The sequence below is a fragment of the Rhinatrema bivittatum genome, chromosome 2, assembly GCF_901001135.1.
Source record: "Rhinatrema bivittatum chromosome 2, aRhiBiv1.1, whole genome shotgun sequence".
Taxonomy (NCBI): domain Eukaryota; kingdom Metazoa; phylum Chordata; class Amphibia; order Gymnophiona; family Rhinatrematidae; genus Rhinatrema; species Rhinatrema bivittatum.
This window is the reverse complement of record NC_042616.1, coordinates 181365348-181384574: the sequence shown is the minus strand read 5'-3', so window position 1 is coordinate 181384574 and position 19227 is coordinate 181365348. Positions and strand designations below refer to the sequence as shown.

Genomic DNA, 19227 nt, shown 5'->3' with positions numbered 1-19227 from the left:
CTATTTTTTGCCATGGTTTGTGGAATCCTCATAACATAGTAGAGAATGGCAGAAAATGACTAATTGGTTTATCCAGTCTGCCCAGTTATTCCTGTCCAAACTCCTATGAATATGTCCCAGCTGCAAACCACAGGAAATGACCACTTGTAGGATATCATTCCTTATCCGAGGCAGATTTTGTCATCTTTCCCCATGCAAGATCTCCTTTTTAGTTCATAACCAGCACCACACCTTCCCACCCTCCTCATTTCCAGTGATGTGGATGGGGACTGCATCCTTGAGGACTGAATCCTGGACAGGTGGCACTTTTAAGATAAGGGGATAGTATCTTGTTTATTTATAATTTGAGATTGAATCCCAGTGTTAGACCAGAGATTCACCCATTACAAGGAGGAGCAGTCTGGCAAAATGTCCAAATTATATGTTAAAACTATGGGGTCAAGGAAAGTTCTGATGTTTTTGCATGTAAGAGAATTGGCTACGAGAGCAGGGAAGCTGCCTCTGGGTGTTTGGAGTGATCTCTACATCCAATGCACTTATTCAAATTGAAGCTTCTTGTGCTTATGTAACCCCCTCCTTAGTGTACGAGTTGGGTACCGAGGGAGACAAAGTTATTTATAAGTTCCTTGGGGCAGGGACCCTGGCTAGCTTTTACTTCTCCCATCCGAAGGTGCAGGTCCTTCAGACTAGGGGACCAGGGAAAGGAGTCCTCTCCAGTCCCAGTACGGGGGTGACTAGCGAGCTGTGTTGGAGCTCCCTCCTTATGCTATGCGCTGTGTGTTGTATGCCAAACGAACCACACTTGGACCACGTAGGAAGTGTCCAAAATAATGCTTTACTGATACAGTTTCATTGAATGGCACAATTAAATATGGTAAGTCACACACCACAGTTGCAGTTTCTCTCAAAGTTACAGATCTTTTTTCCTCTATCTGTGCATTAGCCTCTATTATGCCAGGAATCCATCCACACTTCTGGATTAGATTGTGCAGTGGGTCCCTCTTGGATAGGCCCTAACTTCTTCAGCCTTTCCTCATAGGGCAGGCGTTCCATGCCCCTTGTCGTTTTGGTCGCCCTTCTCTGCACTTTCTCCAGTGCAGCTATTTCCTTTTTGACATGCGGTGATCAGAAGTGCACACAGTATTCAAGGTGCGGTCTCACCATGGAGCGATGCAGAGGCATTATGACATCCTCCGTTTTATTTGCCATTCCCTTCCTAATAAATTCTTACATTCTGTTCGCTTTTTTTGATCGCTACAGCACACTGAGCCGATGATTTCAATGTATTATCCACTATGATGCCTAGCAACTTACACATTATTTAAATGTATTATTTATGGCTGGAATGTACAATAGCGAAAACAGCATGAGATTGACCATATTAAGTGTATTGCATTTCATGAGGAGTGTGATGCTGGAGCAACCTTTATTATGAAAAAGTTGATTGACGAAAAATTAGGTTGAAGTGAAAGCTGGGTTCAGAGGACATGGGGCAAGACTGCTGACCAATGTTTTTAGGAATTTGGTGACAGCTGACCACTAAAATTGCCTCAAGAAAGCCAAAATATTATTGAAAATTCCAGCAACAAGCAGAAAAATAGCCCTTACCCTGTTTGTTTTAAAGCCGTTTTGCATGCTAACAGTGGGCACCATTTTGAATGCTGATTAAAGTGGTATATTGCATGTTTCTATCAGATTTCTGGTTGCTGCTGCATAGGGGGAGGCAATGGTTATGTAACACCTGGTACATATCTAATTGTTGTCCCTGTAGATGCTGAGGGTATTACCCTTGCTGTTTGTTTAATTACTATTACATTTATGGGTTTTTTTCTCCTTTAACTGTTGAAAATTACAGTGTGTTGTGTTATATCCTGTGCCATCCTGCTTAGGAACGGGGGTATTCATTGCACTGAATCCAGGGTGTTTGGGTCATTTCCCCAGTATCTAAAGAACCCACAAACCCCATTTGGTCCTACTCCACGTGAGCTAGTGGGGACTTCTGCTGCAGCTCACCTCCACCTATTGGTGGCAGGTTTTCCCCCATGTCACCTGATAGGGACACTACACTTACTGTAAAGGTAGAGCCTGTAATGATGGTGACTTTATCCGTAGTGCAAGTCTCACTCCTAAGGATGAGGCATTGAGATGCTTGGCACAAATTAAAAGATTTGTTAAAACACTTAGGAGGGGCTTATTTTAAATATCTTGCATTATTTGCAATATACTGTACATGTGTTCTTTAAGCCTGTGTACATTGCAGCCAGTTTTCAAAGGAAAATCACCCACTGTGTCTCTCTTTGAAAATTTGTGGCCATAAAATGCCTATGTATTTTGCATCTGCTATTTTGTGGACATCCAAGCAGGCACTACATTATGGGCATACATTTGAAAATCTAATGTATGTTTAACTTATGTGCTAAGACTAAATATCGGTAGTTAGCCACATAATTCGCTCTGCCTCAATCCTCCCACTACACGCCCACAAGTTATGCACATATTCAGTGATCACTACTTAACCGCGTAAGTTACACTTATCTGGCTAAATAGCGCTGAATGCACTTTCTTCTTACACCCTTACTATTCAAACCTTTTCAGCAGGACACATCTGCTCAAAAGAGCGAGTGAGAAGTGGCACCAAAAAACAGAGATGTCTTCTATTAGAGGATCAAGCCACGTTGAGTTGGGAAAATCTGAGCAGGCCCTTGAAAATTCTGATTTCCTAGCTTGTAGACAGATGGACTCAGGACCAGTGGGTTTATGCTCCCCTGCCAGCAAATGGAAACAGAGCAAGCTGACATCACAGTATATATAGCCTTGCGGTAACCCCAGCCTGCCAGTATTCTCCATCTCCAGCAGGTGGTGGATGTGCATCTCCCTATGGGAATTGCTTCGAGATTTTTGTAAGGAGAATTTGATATCTAATTTAAGGATAAGACAGCCCCGCTCTCCTGCTGTGATACCTAAAGCCCCTTCCCCAGCTGAGAATTCCTGAGGTGATTTCTGTGGTCCCTCAGAGGTGTGCCTTGGTCCGGTAGCTGGTTTTGCCAGCGTGGACATAGCTGCTTGAGTGGCTGAAAGGCAGTGGGTACAAGAAGCCGAGCGTGGTGGCGACAGCTATTGCCCTCTCCCCCCGCAGCTGGAGACCGTCTCTGTGCTCAGCCAGGTAAGACTGAGCTCGGGTAAGTTAAAAAAAAGAAAAAAAAAAGATATATACAGAGAGTGGGAGGTTTTACTGTACAGGGTTTCCTTCTCCCGCCCGGTCTCTGAGCTCTGCGTGCTGTTCTGACAATGGCCTGCTCCGTAGGAGGTCGAGGGATGTGGACAGCCTGGCGGGTTCAGCAGCCTCTGTAGGCTAGACCCCGCTCTGAGGCTTTTCGCTGCGCACAGTGTGGTAGGCCACAACGGCTTTTCACGCTCTTTCAGAGGCTGCCCTCTACTGAATTGTTGGTCCAGCATATGCGTCTTGCTGTGCATCCAGCTGTGCGCCCACATTAAGCGCTGCCTAGTGACCGCGTGCTTCCATCAGTGTTCAAGTGGCACTGTGCGCTTCCGTTTTTTTGTGCGCTCTCATTTTGGTCGCCTGAGTGCCTAGATGTGCACACATAATTCTTGGATGCCTAAGTTTTGAGCGCTTAGTTGAGCACCAAGGTATACACACACAGGTATTAAAAGCATAATTTTTGGACACCTAGTTGAGTGCATATATAAAAAAAAAAAAAAGGCAGAAAGCAGCTAGACGCACGCCTGTGGCCGCCGCTCAGCGCATTGTCTGCTATGATAGTGCCAGTGTCTCAGAAGCCTCAGCACCTTATTTTTGCATTGTCTGTTCTTTTTGGGTGATTCCTTCCTGGAATGCCCACTACTTTGTGCCAGCGCTGCTTGGAGGCTCAGAGTGTCTTGTCTTCCTCTGTTTTTGGCTAAGCCTAGTTCTTCCCAGCCAGATGTGATCTGGTTGAAGACATCTCAGGTGGGGCACCTGACCTTGGCCCTCCCCTAACTGTTCCTCAGCAAGGGAAGGTAGCTCAGTTAAATAGTCCTCAGATGCCTCTTGGTCTGGATGCTTCTACATTTTTTCAGCACCACAGTGCCCCTCGAGTGGCAGCAGGTCCCCTGGATGGAGCTCAAGCTAGCTCAGAGGATAGTACCGGTCCTGCCCCCCCCCCCCCCCCGAACTGTGTGACGATTCCTTCATAGAGGTATTTTTTCTCAGACCTTGCTGATGCTTGGAGTTCCTGGGGCAGATTCCATTTCTGAGCCAAGGAGAAATCCTTGTTTGGTTTCCCTTGCTTAAACTTGAGTGCAGTATCCCAGAGGCTATTTCCAAAGGGGTCAGATTTTAGAAAGCCTGTACCCTCTGGATTCAGTGATGAGACAGTGCTTCCATTTTACGAAGTTAGATACATTTGTGTATGCAGTCTCCAAGTGGACTACTATTCACGTGAAAGGGGGAAAGGCCTTGAGGGATGCTCATGTTAGCAAGATTGAGACTATCCTTGAGCGGATGTTTGAAGCTGTGGCAATGACCTTGCATCACTTCATGTTGTTCCTTGGTGGCTCACTCTTGTTTGCTTCTTTTCCAGGAGGTTGCTGTCTCTGCCGTAAATCCTAGCCCCTGATGTGGGATGTGCCTTGGTCCACCCCTTGTCCAGAAGGGTGGCTTCGAATGTGGCGGCGAGGTGCCAGTTTTTGTTGAGAAATTGGTTGGCTGATGCAATCTCTAAGGCTAATCTCACCAAATTGCATTTTTCATGGATCTCTCTTGTTTGATAATGAGTTGGAGAACCTGGCCAGTAAGTGGAGCAAATCTCCAGTTCCTCATTTGCCGGAGGAAAAGAGACAGGCACAGTGCCTCTTTATCATGAGAGGTTGTGCTGTGGGATCCAGGCGTTTGCTCGGGTTGTAGATCCTCCCATACCTCCCAATGAAGGTTTGCCGACCCACCTTTGGGATCATGAGATAGGGGACATCTCTCTGTTATCAGAGGAGAGTCAAAATCACATCTGACCGGTGGGTCTGGAGGTAATATGAGGAGGATATGTGCTGGAATTTCACAGTATTCCTTGCCACTCCCCACAGAAGAAGCAGGCAGAGGAGTTCATGCTTCAAAGACTCATCGGATCTGAGGGCTGTGGTCCCAATGCCCATGTCTCAAGAAAGTATGGGGCGATATTCCATCTATTTTGTTGTGTCAAGAAGGAAGGCTCCTTTCGTCCCATCCTGGATCTCAAAAGAATCAACTGTCATTTGAAGGTGACTCATTTTTGCATGGAAACTTTGCACTTTGTGATAATGGCGGTGCAGTCGGGGGAATTTCTGACCTCCTTGGATCTGTCAGAGGCTTACCTTCATATTCCCATCCAACTGGAACACCAGGGCTTTCTACGCTTTGTGGTGTTGGGGCACCATTATCAGTTTCGGGTGCCCCCCAGAACATTTTCCTAGGTTATGGTGGTAGTAGCGGTGGCCTTGCGAAAAGAAGGAGTCCTGGTACTTCCGTATTTGGATGACTGGCTGATTCGAACCAAATCTCCAGCAGAGAGTTGCCTGGTGACACACAAGGTAATCTCCTTATTACAGGATATTGGTTGGGTGGTGAATCTGACCAAAAGCAATCTTCAGCCATCCCAGTAGATGGAATATCTGGGGGTCTGGTTTGACATGGGTCAGAACAGAGTTTTCCTACCCGAAGTTTGGATCCAGAAATTGATTTCTCAGGTGCATCAATTGATGAATACTATATGACTGACTGTGTGGTCCTACCTACAGATGCTCAGCTTGATAGTGGCTAATCTGGATGTGGTGCTGTGGACAAGGGCACATATGCATCCTCTTCAATGCTCTCTGCTGCCTCGTTGTGGAGTCTTTACTCGGTGCTGGAGTTTTTGGCGGATCCTATGTTCCAACTGCTGTGTAACCTTTCTTTGTGATTGTTGACCTTGAAGACTCTGTTCCTGGTGGCTATATGTTCAGCGCATCGAAATTATGAGTTTCAGGCCTTGTCTTGTCGGGAGCTGTTCCTTCGGGTGTCTCCGGGGGTGTTATAGCTGTGTATTGTTCCATCCTTCTTGCCAAGGTAGTCTCGGACTTTCATTTGAATCAGTCCATTTTCTTGCCATCCCTGGATAAGGTCAGGGATGCAGAGGAGTATCGCCTCTTGTGCTCCTTGGATGTCAAGCGCCTTGTCGTGCAGTATCTGGAAGTTTCTGAACCTTTTCGAAAGATGGACCCACCTGTTTGTTCTCCATGGTGGGAGTAATCAGGGTACTCCGGCTTCGTGAGCTACCATAGCTTGCTGGATTAAGGAGGTAGTCACGGCTGCATATGTAGATGCTGGAAAGCCATTGCTTACTCAGATTAGGGCTCATTCAACCAGGGCTTAGGCAGTGTCATGGGCGGAGGTTAGTTTATCTCCTGTCAATATCTACCGAGCTGTGACATGGTCCTTTTTACACACTTTTTCCAGGTTTTATCATCTGGATGTGCAGGCCTGGGAGGATGCAGCCTTTGCATGTGTGGTGTTGACTAGACCGCGGGCAGCCTCCCACTCTGTTCAGGAGACTATTGCAATGCCCTTTTATTAGGCCTTCCGTCCTGTACTCTTAGACCATTGCAACCTTTACAGAATGTGGTGGCCACGGTTTAAACTGAACAAAAAATATGATCATATTTTTTCAGTCATGATAAATGTATACTGGCTGCTTATTATATACAGAATACAGTATAAAGTTCTTTGCTTAAATCATAAATCATTATATAATGATAATATTGAATGGCTAAATGCATCAGTACATATTCATACTCCTTGGCTTAACCTATAAGGTAATAAAGGTCTCCTAACTATTCCATCTGTCAGATTAGTCCATCTGAATAAAGTGAGAGAAAAAAACCTTATCATTGGCTGGGCCCAGATTGTGGAATGTGCTGCCAATGGAACTGAGATTAGAGACTAATTTTCAGACCTTTAAGAAGAATTTAAAAACATGGTTGTTTAAAAAGGCATTTAGAGAGTGAGCATGATAATTTTGTATATGATATAGTCACACTGAAGTTTTTATTTTTATTTTTTATTTTATTTGTTTATATTTACAATTCTATAGAATTTGATTTATATATATTATTTTTAGATGATATACATTTGATGTTATTTTCCTTATGTTATTTATGTATGTTTTAATCTGAATTATTTATACAATGTTGTGAACTAGTATGATTGTATTCGAATATTGGTATACAAAACTAAATAAAATAAATAAATAGGTCCTGGTCCTGAGTCCATCTGTCTACATGCTAGGAAATGGAGAAATTACTTACCTGATAATTTTGTTTTTCTTAGTGTAGACAGATGGACTCAGCTTCCCACTTTCAGCTGCTACATGAGTATATCAGTAGCTCTTCTGTGGGGCTCTGGGTCCCAAGAGATTATTGGTAAGTGTTCATCCAGTCCCTAGCTTGGGGTACCTAGAAGTTTATGTGAGTTCAATGTTTCTGGTTGGTTGAGTACAGTTATTGTTGCCTGTTTTAATCATGTTTTAATTAAGTTTTTTGCTAGTTTGTCCACAGTTGCTTTTGAAGAGAATACTGACGGGCTGGGCTCACTGCAGGGCTATGTGACTTCAGTTTACTCTGTCTCCATCTGCTGGCAGAGGAGCATAATCCCACTGGTCCTGGGTCCATCTGTCTAAACTAAGGAAAACAAAATTATCAGGTAAGTAATTTCTCCATTTCTGCACAGACCAGGTTACATCTGACTCATAAAACCAATCCAAAATCAAAGCCAAACCAGCCTAATCCAAATGGGCAGAGTTGGGGAAACCATGCTTAGCACTGACTAGAGATGTGTACAAAAAATGTGATTTAGGAACATGACCCTAAACCCTGGCCACAATCACTAGGGCATAATTGATCCTAATTACAGATCAGGATAATAAGACCCTGCAAAATCTGGGAAAATTGACTGTCCCTCGTAGTGCTGATTAATTTGGTGACCTTGTCATTGTTTTCCTAGCATGCTAGTTGATGAAATGTCAAGATATACTCTGTTTCTGGTTTCTGGTCTGTGGTGCAGCTGCAGCACTCTGCATGAGCAGTGCCAGTATTTTAGGCTGACATCCTGAATGTGCTTCAGGCTCTGCTAATTTATTTATTTATGTATTTATTTTTTGCAGGGTTTAATGGGACAGAGGGGGCTGCCTGGTCTTCCTGGCCCTCCTGGGCTTGATTCTCAAGGGATTAAGGTAAATAACTTTCAAAAAATATCTTCAAGGATTGTCTTTTTCTCTATGGCCACAGGCTTTTCAGCCAGACATTTCTTTTAACTAAATGTTACACAGCCAGTGAACAGGTAAAGGTTTTAGCATTTCTGCATTAAGGCTAATGGTAGGTAACCCATGGATAAGACTGGTGGTGGTGGTGGTAGGGGGGGGGGGGGGGGAAATAAGGAGAGCTGCTGCAAGTTACAATTTTAGATTCGATTTTTAATTTACAGAAATCAATTAACCAAGATTTCTTATAAGAAAGGAACAGGTGCTATCGTACCTTATATGAAGTTGCTGCTTTTTCATGGTGGATGCAATAGTAGGATACTTGTACTATAGCCCTGTAGCAGAATACATTTCAAAGCAGTTATACTGCAATGCCATCGCTGTAAGACTGCCAGCAATCTAAGACACCCTTTCTCAGACACCAGCTGACCTCAATAAAAACCTGTAGCCAACTCTGTGTCATGGCTAGAAATGGCTGGCAGCTGTATAATGTATACACCAAAAGCGCAAATAAAGCCTTTCTTTGGTCACAGTTCAACAATTGTATTTCATTTATTTTCAATGTGGTAACTCCTTTCAGTGAAACACAGTGTTTTACAGCAATCCCCAACACGGACCCGTGTTTCGCCAGTCCGGCGGGCTAATTTTAACACCCAACAGTCTGTAAACAAAGGAAAAGTGACATTTTCCAATACATAGTAACTGGGTTAAACAAGGCAGATATAGAAATCAGATATAAACATACCTGTGTCACAAGCTATCTCAATTAGAAACAGGAGCACTTAGAACAAACTCAGATAACAGAATTTAAACCCTGCCAGAAAATTTGGTGCAAATCGCCGCGCCAATGATGAACACAGACACATTAGCCAATCACCATGCACCTCCAACCCATGACGTAACACCACATATTAAATGAAATAACTCCACACGAGCTCTGCATTTAAGCCTTTAGGGAACACTGTATCCAAGGTGTAGATCCATTTCTGCTCCCTTCTGATAAGAATCATTGAATAGTCCTCTCCTCTTACTGGAGGCGATATGACGTCTATGACAAAAAATTGTAAATCTGCCACTGAGTGAGATAATTTTGTATCCAATGTGCTACCAACGGTGCATTGTCCCTCCCCGTCTTAATATTGAACTTATGTTCTATGATACGGGTTTTAATTTTATGGGAAGTCTTACCAACATAAAGTTTCTTGCATGGGCAACTGATTACATATACCACCCCTTGGGAATCACAATTGGAATCTCCATACAGTGCAAAGACTTTTCCAGTAACTGGATGTATGAACTCAGAAATAGTGAAAGTATGTTTACAAACGGAGCAATGACCGCAGGGTTTATGTGTGCCTCTGTTCTGTAGGATGTCATGTTTCTTAAAGGTAGAATGTACTAACATGTCCCGTACGTTTTTGCCCCGACGGAAGGTAAACCTAAGGGCACTATGTAAATGTTTTTTGAGCGCCAAAGCTCCCCAATGCTTCTGAATGATTTTTGAAATGTCATTACTGATTGTCAAGAAAGGTAAAATACAATTTACCATCGGAGTAGTGTCCTGAACTTGCGGTAAGAAAAGTAAGTCCCTATTGACAAATTGGGCACGTTTAAAGGCCTTTTTAAGAACCTTGCCTGGGTGTACCCTCTGAGCTGGAACTTAAGCATCATCTGCTTAGCTTGGATAATATACTCCGACCTTGTGAGCCTGAGCCTTAAAAACTGGCCGGTAGGGATATTGTTCTTGAGATGATGGGGGTGAAAGCTATCATAGGCTAATAATGTGTTATGGTCGGTATCCTTGTGTGAAATTGATTATCATGGTATGTAATAAGAACATCTAAGAATGGCACTTGATGTGGGTCAATCAAGAAATTGAACAGAAAATTAGGGTTGAGATGATTCAGCCAGTCTATAAACATAAAAAATTTTACATCTGTGCCCTGCCAAATTAATAGTACATCATCGATGTACCTCAACCATTGAATAATAAAAGGTTGCCATGTGTAATATAACGCTCCTCAAAATCAGCCATGTATAGACAGGCTAGACTGGGGGCCATGGTCGCCCCCATTGCCGTGCCCTTAATCTGTTGAAAGAATTCCGATTTAAACATAAAGTAGTGGCATATAAGAACTAACCTAGCTAGTTCAACCAAAAAATGGTGGGTACCCGTGTGTGTACTGTACGTGGCAGCTATATAATGCCAGAACTGCAGCTGGAATCTGCAGGATGTCGTCTGCATTTTCCTGGCTCTGTTTCCTTCTATTATATTCTGACCCTTATGTCTTTTTCCATATGTTCTCAGTTTTCTAGCATAAGATGTGTGTATGTTAAAAAAAAAAAAAAAAAGGAAATCCTTCCCTGTGACCGCTTTTCACTCTTTGTGCTATGTTCTTACTTTGCATGGATAAGGGCAGTGTCCCAATTGGGCTGTAGTAAGGACAAGGAGAGGAGCACCCAGATTTACTTAGATTCATGCTAGTAGGAGTGCCAAAATAAAAGAGGATTCCAAAACGTAGAAACACTAACCTTGCTTGAAAAGAAACAAAAATTCAGAATGTAAAGCGGGGATATTAGTAATTGAGAAATTCATATTTTTTAGTAGGCCAAGTAGTGGCCAAATAATCCGGCTGAAGTTATTTATTTATTTATTTAAACATTTTATATACCGTCATTCTATGTATAGATCACAATGGTTTACAAAGTAACATTCTTAGTAAAAACTCAACAAACAAACAATGATTGATTGCAAAGGTGATATTCATAGACAGGCATTAATATTTATCAAGTTAACTTTTCTAGTACATCTTCATAATTGATCTAGTACTTATGGCAAAGAGTACTGAAAATTAGAACAAAGTGATGGTTTTTATATCTTATTTAATGGGCTGTTTTGAGATTCTTACATTCTCTCATTTGATTTATTCTTCATGATTTGAGTTGGTGCTGGCCTCTCTCCTGCTCCCACTCCCGATGCTGGTATATTGAATTAAATTTTATGTGCTTCAGGGCCCCCTTCCTACCCTCCATCCCAACCCTTTCCCTCCCACCCACCCACCCCGTATCTTAAATATAAGTTTTTCTTCATCCTGGATCACAGAGGTATCCTATCGCAGTCCGGGCCATGTGTTTCTTCCTTTGCTAGGAAGCTACAATAGAAGTGTACGTTTCCAGCATAGCTCCTAGAAGCACTATGCTGGAAGCCTGCCCTTCCGTCATAGCAGCATAGCAACAGGTGAAACGCCAGGCCTATGCCAGTTGAATAAGGTAACACACAAGTCAGTTTGTTCTTCTTTACTTTTGGTTGAGGGGTTAACAATAAATCCCTATTATTCCACCGGGCCCTTTTCAACGCTCTCCGGACTACCTTTTCAGGATATCCCCTACTTAAGAATTTCTCTTTCATTTCTTTAGAGCGTTCCTTGAATTCGTCTGTAGTTGAACATAACCTCCTCAACCTTAAAAACTGTCCAAAAGGTATACTATGGATCAGCTGTTGAGGATGATGGCTTGAATATTCCAACAGTGTGTTTCTATCCGTTGGCTTTTTGTATATTGAAAAAAAGCAATGACGAGACTGAGAAGGCAACTCCACATAAAGTAAAGCAAATGTATCTGTTATTACCACAAACTGGGCTTTTTCACTCAAGACATTCTCTATCAAACCACTCTAGTTTTCAGATTAGTCTCTCTCCTGTACACTCCTATGTTTCAATCTGCTACCTCTGGCCATCAAAGAAAGACCACTCCTTCATTCTGACTGTGCTACCTTTCTCCCTCAAGAAGACACCACTCCTATGTTTCAAGCTTTGCTACCTCTCTCTCTTAGTGGTAGACCATTCCATATCCAGACTGTGCTACCTCTCTCTATCCATGAGAGATCACTCCTATGTTTCAGGCTGTGCTACTTTTCTCTCTTAATGATAGACCACTCCTAAATTTCAGACCTAAGCCCTCACAAGCGAAATGAAAAAATTACCATCTAAGAAGTGCAATTTCAATCATTTAAGAGAGCTAAAATTCAAACCATGACTTCAAAAATGTGTTTTGCAATCCAAAACTCAGAAACTACAAAGACCTTTACGATCCCAGTGATATGAGGGAGAGGAAATCATGAACATCCTGGACCACAATAAAGACAAGGGACAAGAGCGGAGAGATACATAAACTGCCCTTCATCACTGAAATGGCCAATAAAAACTCACCTACAAAACAACTCCATGCACAAGGTGTATGCACACATAAGCCTTATGAATGTTAGATCAGTTAACAAAAAAATAATGAAAAATCCACAACATTATAGATAAACTAAAGCTTGACATCTTAGGGATAATAGAAATATGGCTAGATGAGGTACGTGAAGTTTCACTAAATGAACTGTACCCTCAGGGTTTCTCCATTACATATAAACCCAGACCAAGAAAATGTAGATGAGGTGTGACAATTCTAGCCCAAAATAATATTGAGTTGCACCAAATCCCTCTTTCACAGGTGCTGAAATAAGAACGCTTACTAATCCAACAGGTCTCTTAATGGTCTATATACCTCCCAGAAATAACATCTCATCCATATAAGAATTGCTACAACCGATGACAGAACTGAGACTACAGTTTACCAAACTTGTGACCATAGCGACTTTAATTTACATATAAATAAACCAACACTGTGCCACCATGACAATGCTAGGCCTCATCCAGCCTATTAAATTTGTTTATCCCCCACACATGAGAAGGGATTCACACTAGACCTTGCAGATAGCATTAAAATAACATTTCTCTCATGGTCTGATCATTTAAATTCTCTCTTAGCAGTGACTTGAAAAAAGTAGACACTATGAGATCCTTGAAAATGATCTGGAGCATGACAACCCAGACCCCAGAAAACTTGGTAAATGTACAGAACTCCCCTTAATGGAGGAGAAGCCACTACATGTTGCAGGAACAAGTAAAGAGACGAAATGAAAATTTGGCAAAAGCATTAGACAAAATTGCACTTCCCCCAAAAATGTTGGATGTCCGCCATACAAAGGATCACCTTTGTATGCCCAAGAACGCTTGAGTCCTAAAATGCTAAAGATGAAAACTAGAAAGAAAATGTCAGAAAACACTTCTTGATAAGGATGGATTGAAATGCAAATTACACATGACTATTTACTATAAGGCCATAACAAAGGTAAAAAAAACATATTTCTCTGTGTATTGAGCAAACTCCAAACCCAACCAAGAAATTATTTGAAATAACAAATGGTCTGATGAAATCCTTACCTAAACAGAAACTCACCACTAAACTGAAACTAATAGCACCAATATTACTCTTGTTTGAGAACAAAATCAAGGACCTTTGTCAACACCATCAAGACATCTCTTCCCAGAGACAAAGATGAATCTGACTACCCCAGCCACATCAGAATTACAGGATTCATTTACAGTATCCCAATCACAGAAGATAGTCTCAGAAAGACTCTAGCTGCCTTACGCCCAACAATCTGCATCCTTGATCCATGTCCATTCAAGATAGGAAAGCAAGCGAGGACCTCACAACCTGGACAACCAAACTCATAAATTGCTCACTTGGGCATGTTCCCTTTGATCTAAACAAAGCTATAGTGCACCCACTTATTAAAAAAAAAAAAAAAAATCAAATTTGGATCCAGACAAACCAGATAATACAACCTGGTATCAAATATCCCTTTCCTAGGGAAGTTAGTTGAACAATCAGTAAGAGCTGAGCTTAATGACTGACAAGTGGAGAAAAACTGGCTAGACCCATATCAATCCAGATTCAGAAAAGGCCACGGAACAGAAAAAGTTTTAGCTGCTCTGTTGGATGATCTCCTTAGAAATCGCAACACCATCCTAGTGAGGTTTGCCCAGGTCCTCATAGACACATAAAATGGCCCTGCTGACCATATAATAGCACCATGGGTAATAGACCATGGAGTACCCCAAGGTTCCATACTGTTATCAGTGCTATTCAACATGCATCTCAAATCACTAGCACAACCGATCCAGATTTTTTACATAAAAGCCTATAATCTATGCAGATGATGTCCAGCTCATATTATGAATGGACCCAGACCTGCAAACAACTATAAAGAAGCTCAGTACATATTTTTTAAGCCATCCAAGAACAGATCAAGCAAAACAAACTCCATCTGAATCCCATCAAAATGGAGATTCTTTGGGTACAAAACAAACATATAGACAAGTCATAGACCTGAAAATCCCATTTGGAACCTATGAACTGCAGTTAAAAACATAGATCAAAAGCCATCATAGATCAGAACTCATCATGCTTCCGCAAATTCAGGCAACAGTAAAGGGCTCTCACTTTGAACTATGTAATTTACAAAGGTTACCTCTACTCATTGAGAAGAGAAACCTACTCACAGAGATTCATGCCACAGTAACCTCACAACTGGATTTTTGTAATGCAGAAAATGCCTTCCACAAACTCCAGATGATACAAAACTCTGCTGATAGAAGGATGCAAAAAGCATGATCACATTGATCTGGTCCTACAAAAATTACACTGGTTACAAAAATGGTACAGAACGAAATTCAGAATTCTATCACGGATGTTCAGGGTTCTAAGTGGAGATGGGCCTATATACCTGGGGGAAAGGCTATCTGTATATATGACTTCTAGACTACTAAGATCCTCACTCAGCAATGTTAATTTATTTATTTAATTTATGAATTTATAGGCTGTAATTATCTCAACTCCTAAGCAGAATACACAACAACATCCGTAGTTAAAAATTTTGATTGCAAAGAAAATAAAAAATACAGACACTCAGACCAGATCCTTCTCAGTTTAGTCATGGTGAGGAGTCAATGGTGAGCAGATGTCCTGCTCCCTGAAACCTTTATGGTCCATGTTTTGCTACCCTTCCCACTGTGTAGTGGGATAAAAGAGATGTTTGCCCTGAGTCTTAGGGGTCTACTTTGAAATGCAGCTGGCAGGGTGCCAGTAGTCCATCTGGATGGGCTGTAGAAGTGAGCAAGAAATACATCTAAGCACCCTGCTGCTGCTTCCCTCTCATGCCGCTCATTGGATTCACTGAGCAGTGTTAACCAATTAGGTGCGGGAGGTGAGAGAAGTAGCAGCGCACTAAGAAGCACTTCCTGCCCATTCCCACAGCCCCTCCAGTTCTGTCTGCATTGTGACACCTTCATTTTGAATCAGATAGCTGGATAGGGAGGAGGAAAAGAGCCATCAATGCCAGAGAAGGTAACAATTGGTTGAGAGGTGAAGGAGGAAGGGAAGAGGGAGAAAATAATGATAGGGAGAAAGACAACAATTTGTATGAAAGAGGAGAGAGAAGTAGGGGGGGATGGGGGATAGAGAGTAATTGAGGAGAAAAGAAGCAAAGCAAAGGAAGAGAAGAGGACAAAGGAATGGAAAGTAGATAAGGAACAAGAGGAGAGAAAGAAATGGAAGGGGAGGAGAAAGCAAAAATGTGAAGTGTAGAACAAAGGAGATCAATGAAAGGGAAAAAAAAGAGGAAACAGGAGGAATGAGGAAGAAATGGAGGAGGAGAAGGTGGAATAGAGGGGCTGATGAGTGGCAACAGACAGCGCTGATAAAGAGAGGAGAAACATTGCCTATGACCAAGCCTAGAGGAGGGCAGAAGAGGAAGGACCTTTTGCTTGGCCCATGTGAGAAGAGTACAGTCCAGTCTGCACTGGAGGAGAAAAGGAAAACAAGCCAACTGCTGCTCTGGAGCCTTGGTTGGAGAGGGAGTTTGGTTGGGGGAAAGAATGTATAATACTGTTAAAAGGAAAAGAGGGATTTATTTTATTTATTTATTTAGCATTTTTCTATACCGACCTTCATGGTTAAATACCATATCAGGTCGGTTTACATCGAACAAGGGGATAGTAACAGAAAATACATATTTAAATAAGTGGATAAACAGAAGAATCAAAGTTACAGTCAACAGGGTTGGTAAAAACTTGGAAGCTTAAGCAGCTGGAAAGAAAGGCCTAAGAAGGCATAAAGTTAAGTAAACATAAAAGCATAAAAACCAACACGGTAACATGGTTAGTGCTAGATTAAGTGGTTAGAAGAGACTTGTGCTTGTGGGAGTTAAAGGATGTCAAAGTCCATAGGTCTTGGGAGGTGTTAATCATCTATTGTGTGTCCGATGGATCTGGGAAGGCTTGTCGGAACAGCCAAGTCTTGAGTTTTTTCTTGAATGTAAGTAGGCAAGGTTCCAGCCTGAGGTCTGAAGGGATGTTGTTCCACATGGCTGGGCCTGCTATTGAGAAGGCTCGGTCTTTGGTCGAAATGAGGTGCGTGGCTTTGGTAGGAGGGGCTTGTAGAGTGCCTTTATGGATTTCTCTAATCGGTCTGATTGACGTATGAGGTTTGAGTGGGATTTCGAGATCAAGTTGCAGGTGATTATGGATGGATTTGTGTATTATAGAGAGTGATTTATGTAGAACTCTGTAGTTAACTGGTAACCAGTGTAGATAACGGAGGATGGGAGTAGAAAGAAGGAGAATACAAGGAGGATGATGGTGAAGGGAGAAGTAGGCTACAAATAACTTGCTTAGAGTGATCGTGATACAACCCTAATCATGGAATGGCTGTTTCGGGTTTCTAAGAAGACTAGAGTAGCTTGCACAAAGTGGCCTTGGTTACAACTGTAGTATCAATGAGCACAAGGCAGCCGGAAGTTTGGACAACAGAGCCTCATTGGTTTTGACAGCTATTTGAATTATTACAGAGCTAGTGCTAAGACATAGGAGGGGACTTAGGTGTTAGATTAAGTATGGTGTTTGTAAGAACCAATGAGGATGATGATGCTTGGTATCAGTAAAACTACTGGAGGCCAGCATTGTAATAGAATTTAACATGCTTGGGGCAGATATAGTAGATAGCTGTAGGAACAGGGTAGAGAAATTGAGTAAAATACATGGGGCGGAGGGAAGACGAGGGACTATTGTTGGTTAAGTATGGGAATTTATATAGTCATCTACCCAAAAGAAGATAACTGAATAGATTGGGTGGGATCCATTGATCGTGATTAGAGATGTGAATCGGAACCGGAATCTGTTCCGATTCACATCGTGTTGTTTTTTTCGTCCAGCCCGATCGCAGTTTTGTTTATCGGCAGCATCCGAGCCGATAAACAAAAAACCCACTCCGAGCCTTTAAAACTAATCCCTTAGCTTCCCCCACCCTCTCGAGCCCCCGAAAAACATTTTACAGGTACCTGGTGGTCCAGTGGGGGTCCCGGGAGCGATCTCCCGCTCTCGGGCCGTCGGCTGTCACTAATAAAAATGGGGCCGATGGCCTTTGCCCTTACCATGTGACAGGGTATCCGTGCCATTGGCCGGCCCCTGTCACATGGTAGGAGCACTGGATGGCCCACGCTATTTTTAAAAATGGCGCCGGCCATCCAGTGCTCCCTCCATGTGACAGGGGCCGGCCAATGGCACGGATACCCTGTCACATGGTAAGGGCAAAGGCCATCGGCGCCATTTTTATTAGTGGCAGCCGACGGCACGAGAGCGGGAGATCGCTGCCGGGACCCCCACTGGACCACCAGGAACCTGTAAAATGTTTTTTGGGGGGGTCAGGAGGGTAGGGGAAGCTAAGGGATTAGTTTTAAAGGGTCGGGGTGGGTTTAGGGGTTATTTTTGTGTGCCGTTTTTCCCGCCCTCCCCCAAAACGATAAGAGAACCCCCACGAACAATATCGTGGGGTTTTCCTATCGTTTTGGGGGAGCCTCCGATTTCTGACGATTTTGAAAATATCGATGATATTTTCAATCGTCCGAAGCCCGATTCACATCCCTAATAGTGATCTGTCATCATCTACTAAGTTACTTTGAGTCTAATATTAAAAAAAACCAAAACAGAGTTCCTAAATTCAGCACCTAATTCTGGCCTAGATTCATAAAAATGCTATAAATATTGTGGAAATAGTGCCCATGATAAAACCAAAAAAGGGGCATGGTTAGGCAAATTGTAGAGTTACTGCATCAATAAATATCATAACACACAGAGCATTATTGCATATTATTTGTTTTTAACACATGCAGCATATGATCTCAGGATGTAACGCACACCCAAAGCTAGAGAGAGAGACTGACTCTGTATATACCACTGTAAGAAGATACACTTTCAACTTGGGGAAGGGTGTGTGTGTGTGTGTGTGGGGGGGGGGGGTGCTTTTACATACACAGTAGGAGGAATTAACTGCAAATTAGATATGACTGATGAATTTCTATCATTTGAATCAATGAAAGGTACCAACAAGAGAAACTGATTTCTACTAGGGATGTGAATCGTTTTTTGACGATTTAAAATATCGTCCGATATATTTTAAATCGTCAAAAATCGTTAGGGCCACGATACAATACCAATTCCCCCGATTTATCGTTAAAAAATCGTAAATCGGGGGAAGGGGGAGGGCAGGAAAACCGGCACACTAAAACCCCCTAAAACCCACCCCGACCCTTTAAATTAAATCCCCCACCCTCCCGAAGCCCCCCCCCCCAAATGCTTTAAATAACCTGGGGATCCAGCGGTGGTCCAGAACGGCGGCGGTCCGGAACGGCCCCCTCAATTGAATCCTGTTGTCTTCAGCCGGCGCCATTTTGCAAAATGGCCGCCGCAAAATGGCGGCGGCCATAGACAAAAACGATTCGACGCAGGAGGTCGTTCCGGACCCCCGCTGGACTTTTGGCAAGTCTTGTGGGGGTCAGGAGGCCCCCCCAAGCTGGCCAAAAGTTCCTGGGAGTCCAGCGGGGTTCAGGAAGCGATTTCTTGCCGCGAATCGTTTTCCGTACGGAAAATGGCGCCGGCAGGAGATCGACTGCAGGAGGTTGTTCAGCGGCGGTCCGGAACCCCCGCTGAACGACCTCCTGCAGTCGATCTCCTGCCGGCGCCATTTTCCGTACGGAAAACGATTCGCGGCAAGAAATCGCTTCCTGAACCCCGCTGGACTC

At 42.9% G+C, this 19227-nt stretch overlaps 1 protein-coding gene across 2 annotated transcripts in view; it reads left to right on the top strand.

Moving 5' to 3' along the window:
- COL28A1 (collagen type XXVIII alpha 1 chain) overlaps nt 1-19227 on the top strand; it is a 352774-nt gene that overhangs the window by 241702 nt on the left and 91845 nt on the right. For both annotated transcript variants that reach the window (XM_029588942.1, XM_029588943.1), the window contains exon 27: nt 8166-8234. In XM_029588942.1, the coding sequence (XP_029444802.1) occupies nt 8166-8234 (69 nt within the window). The remainder of the gene's footprint in view (nt 1-8165; nt 8235-19227) is intronic.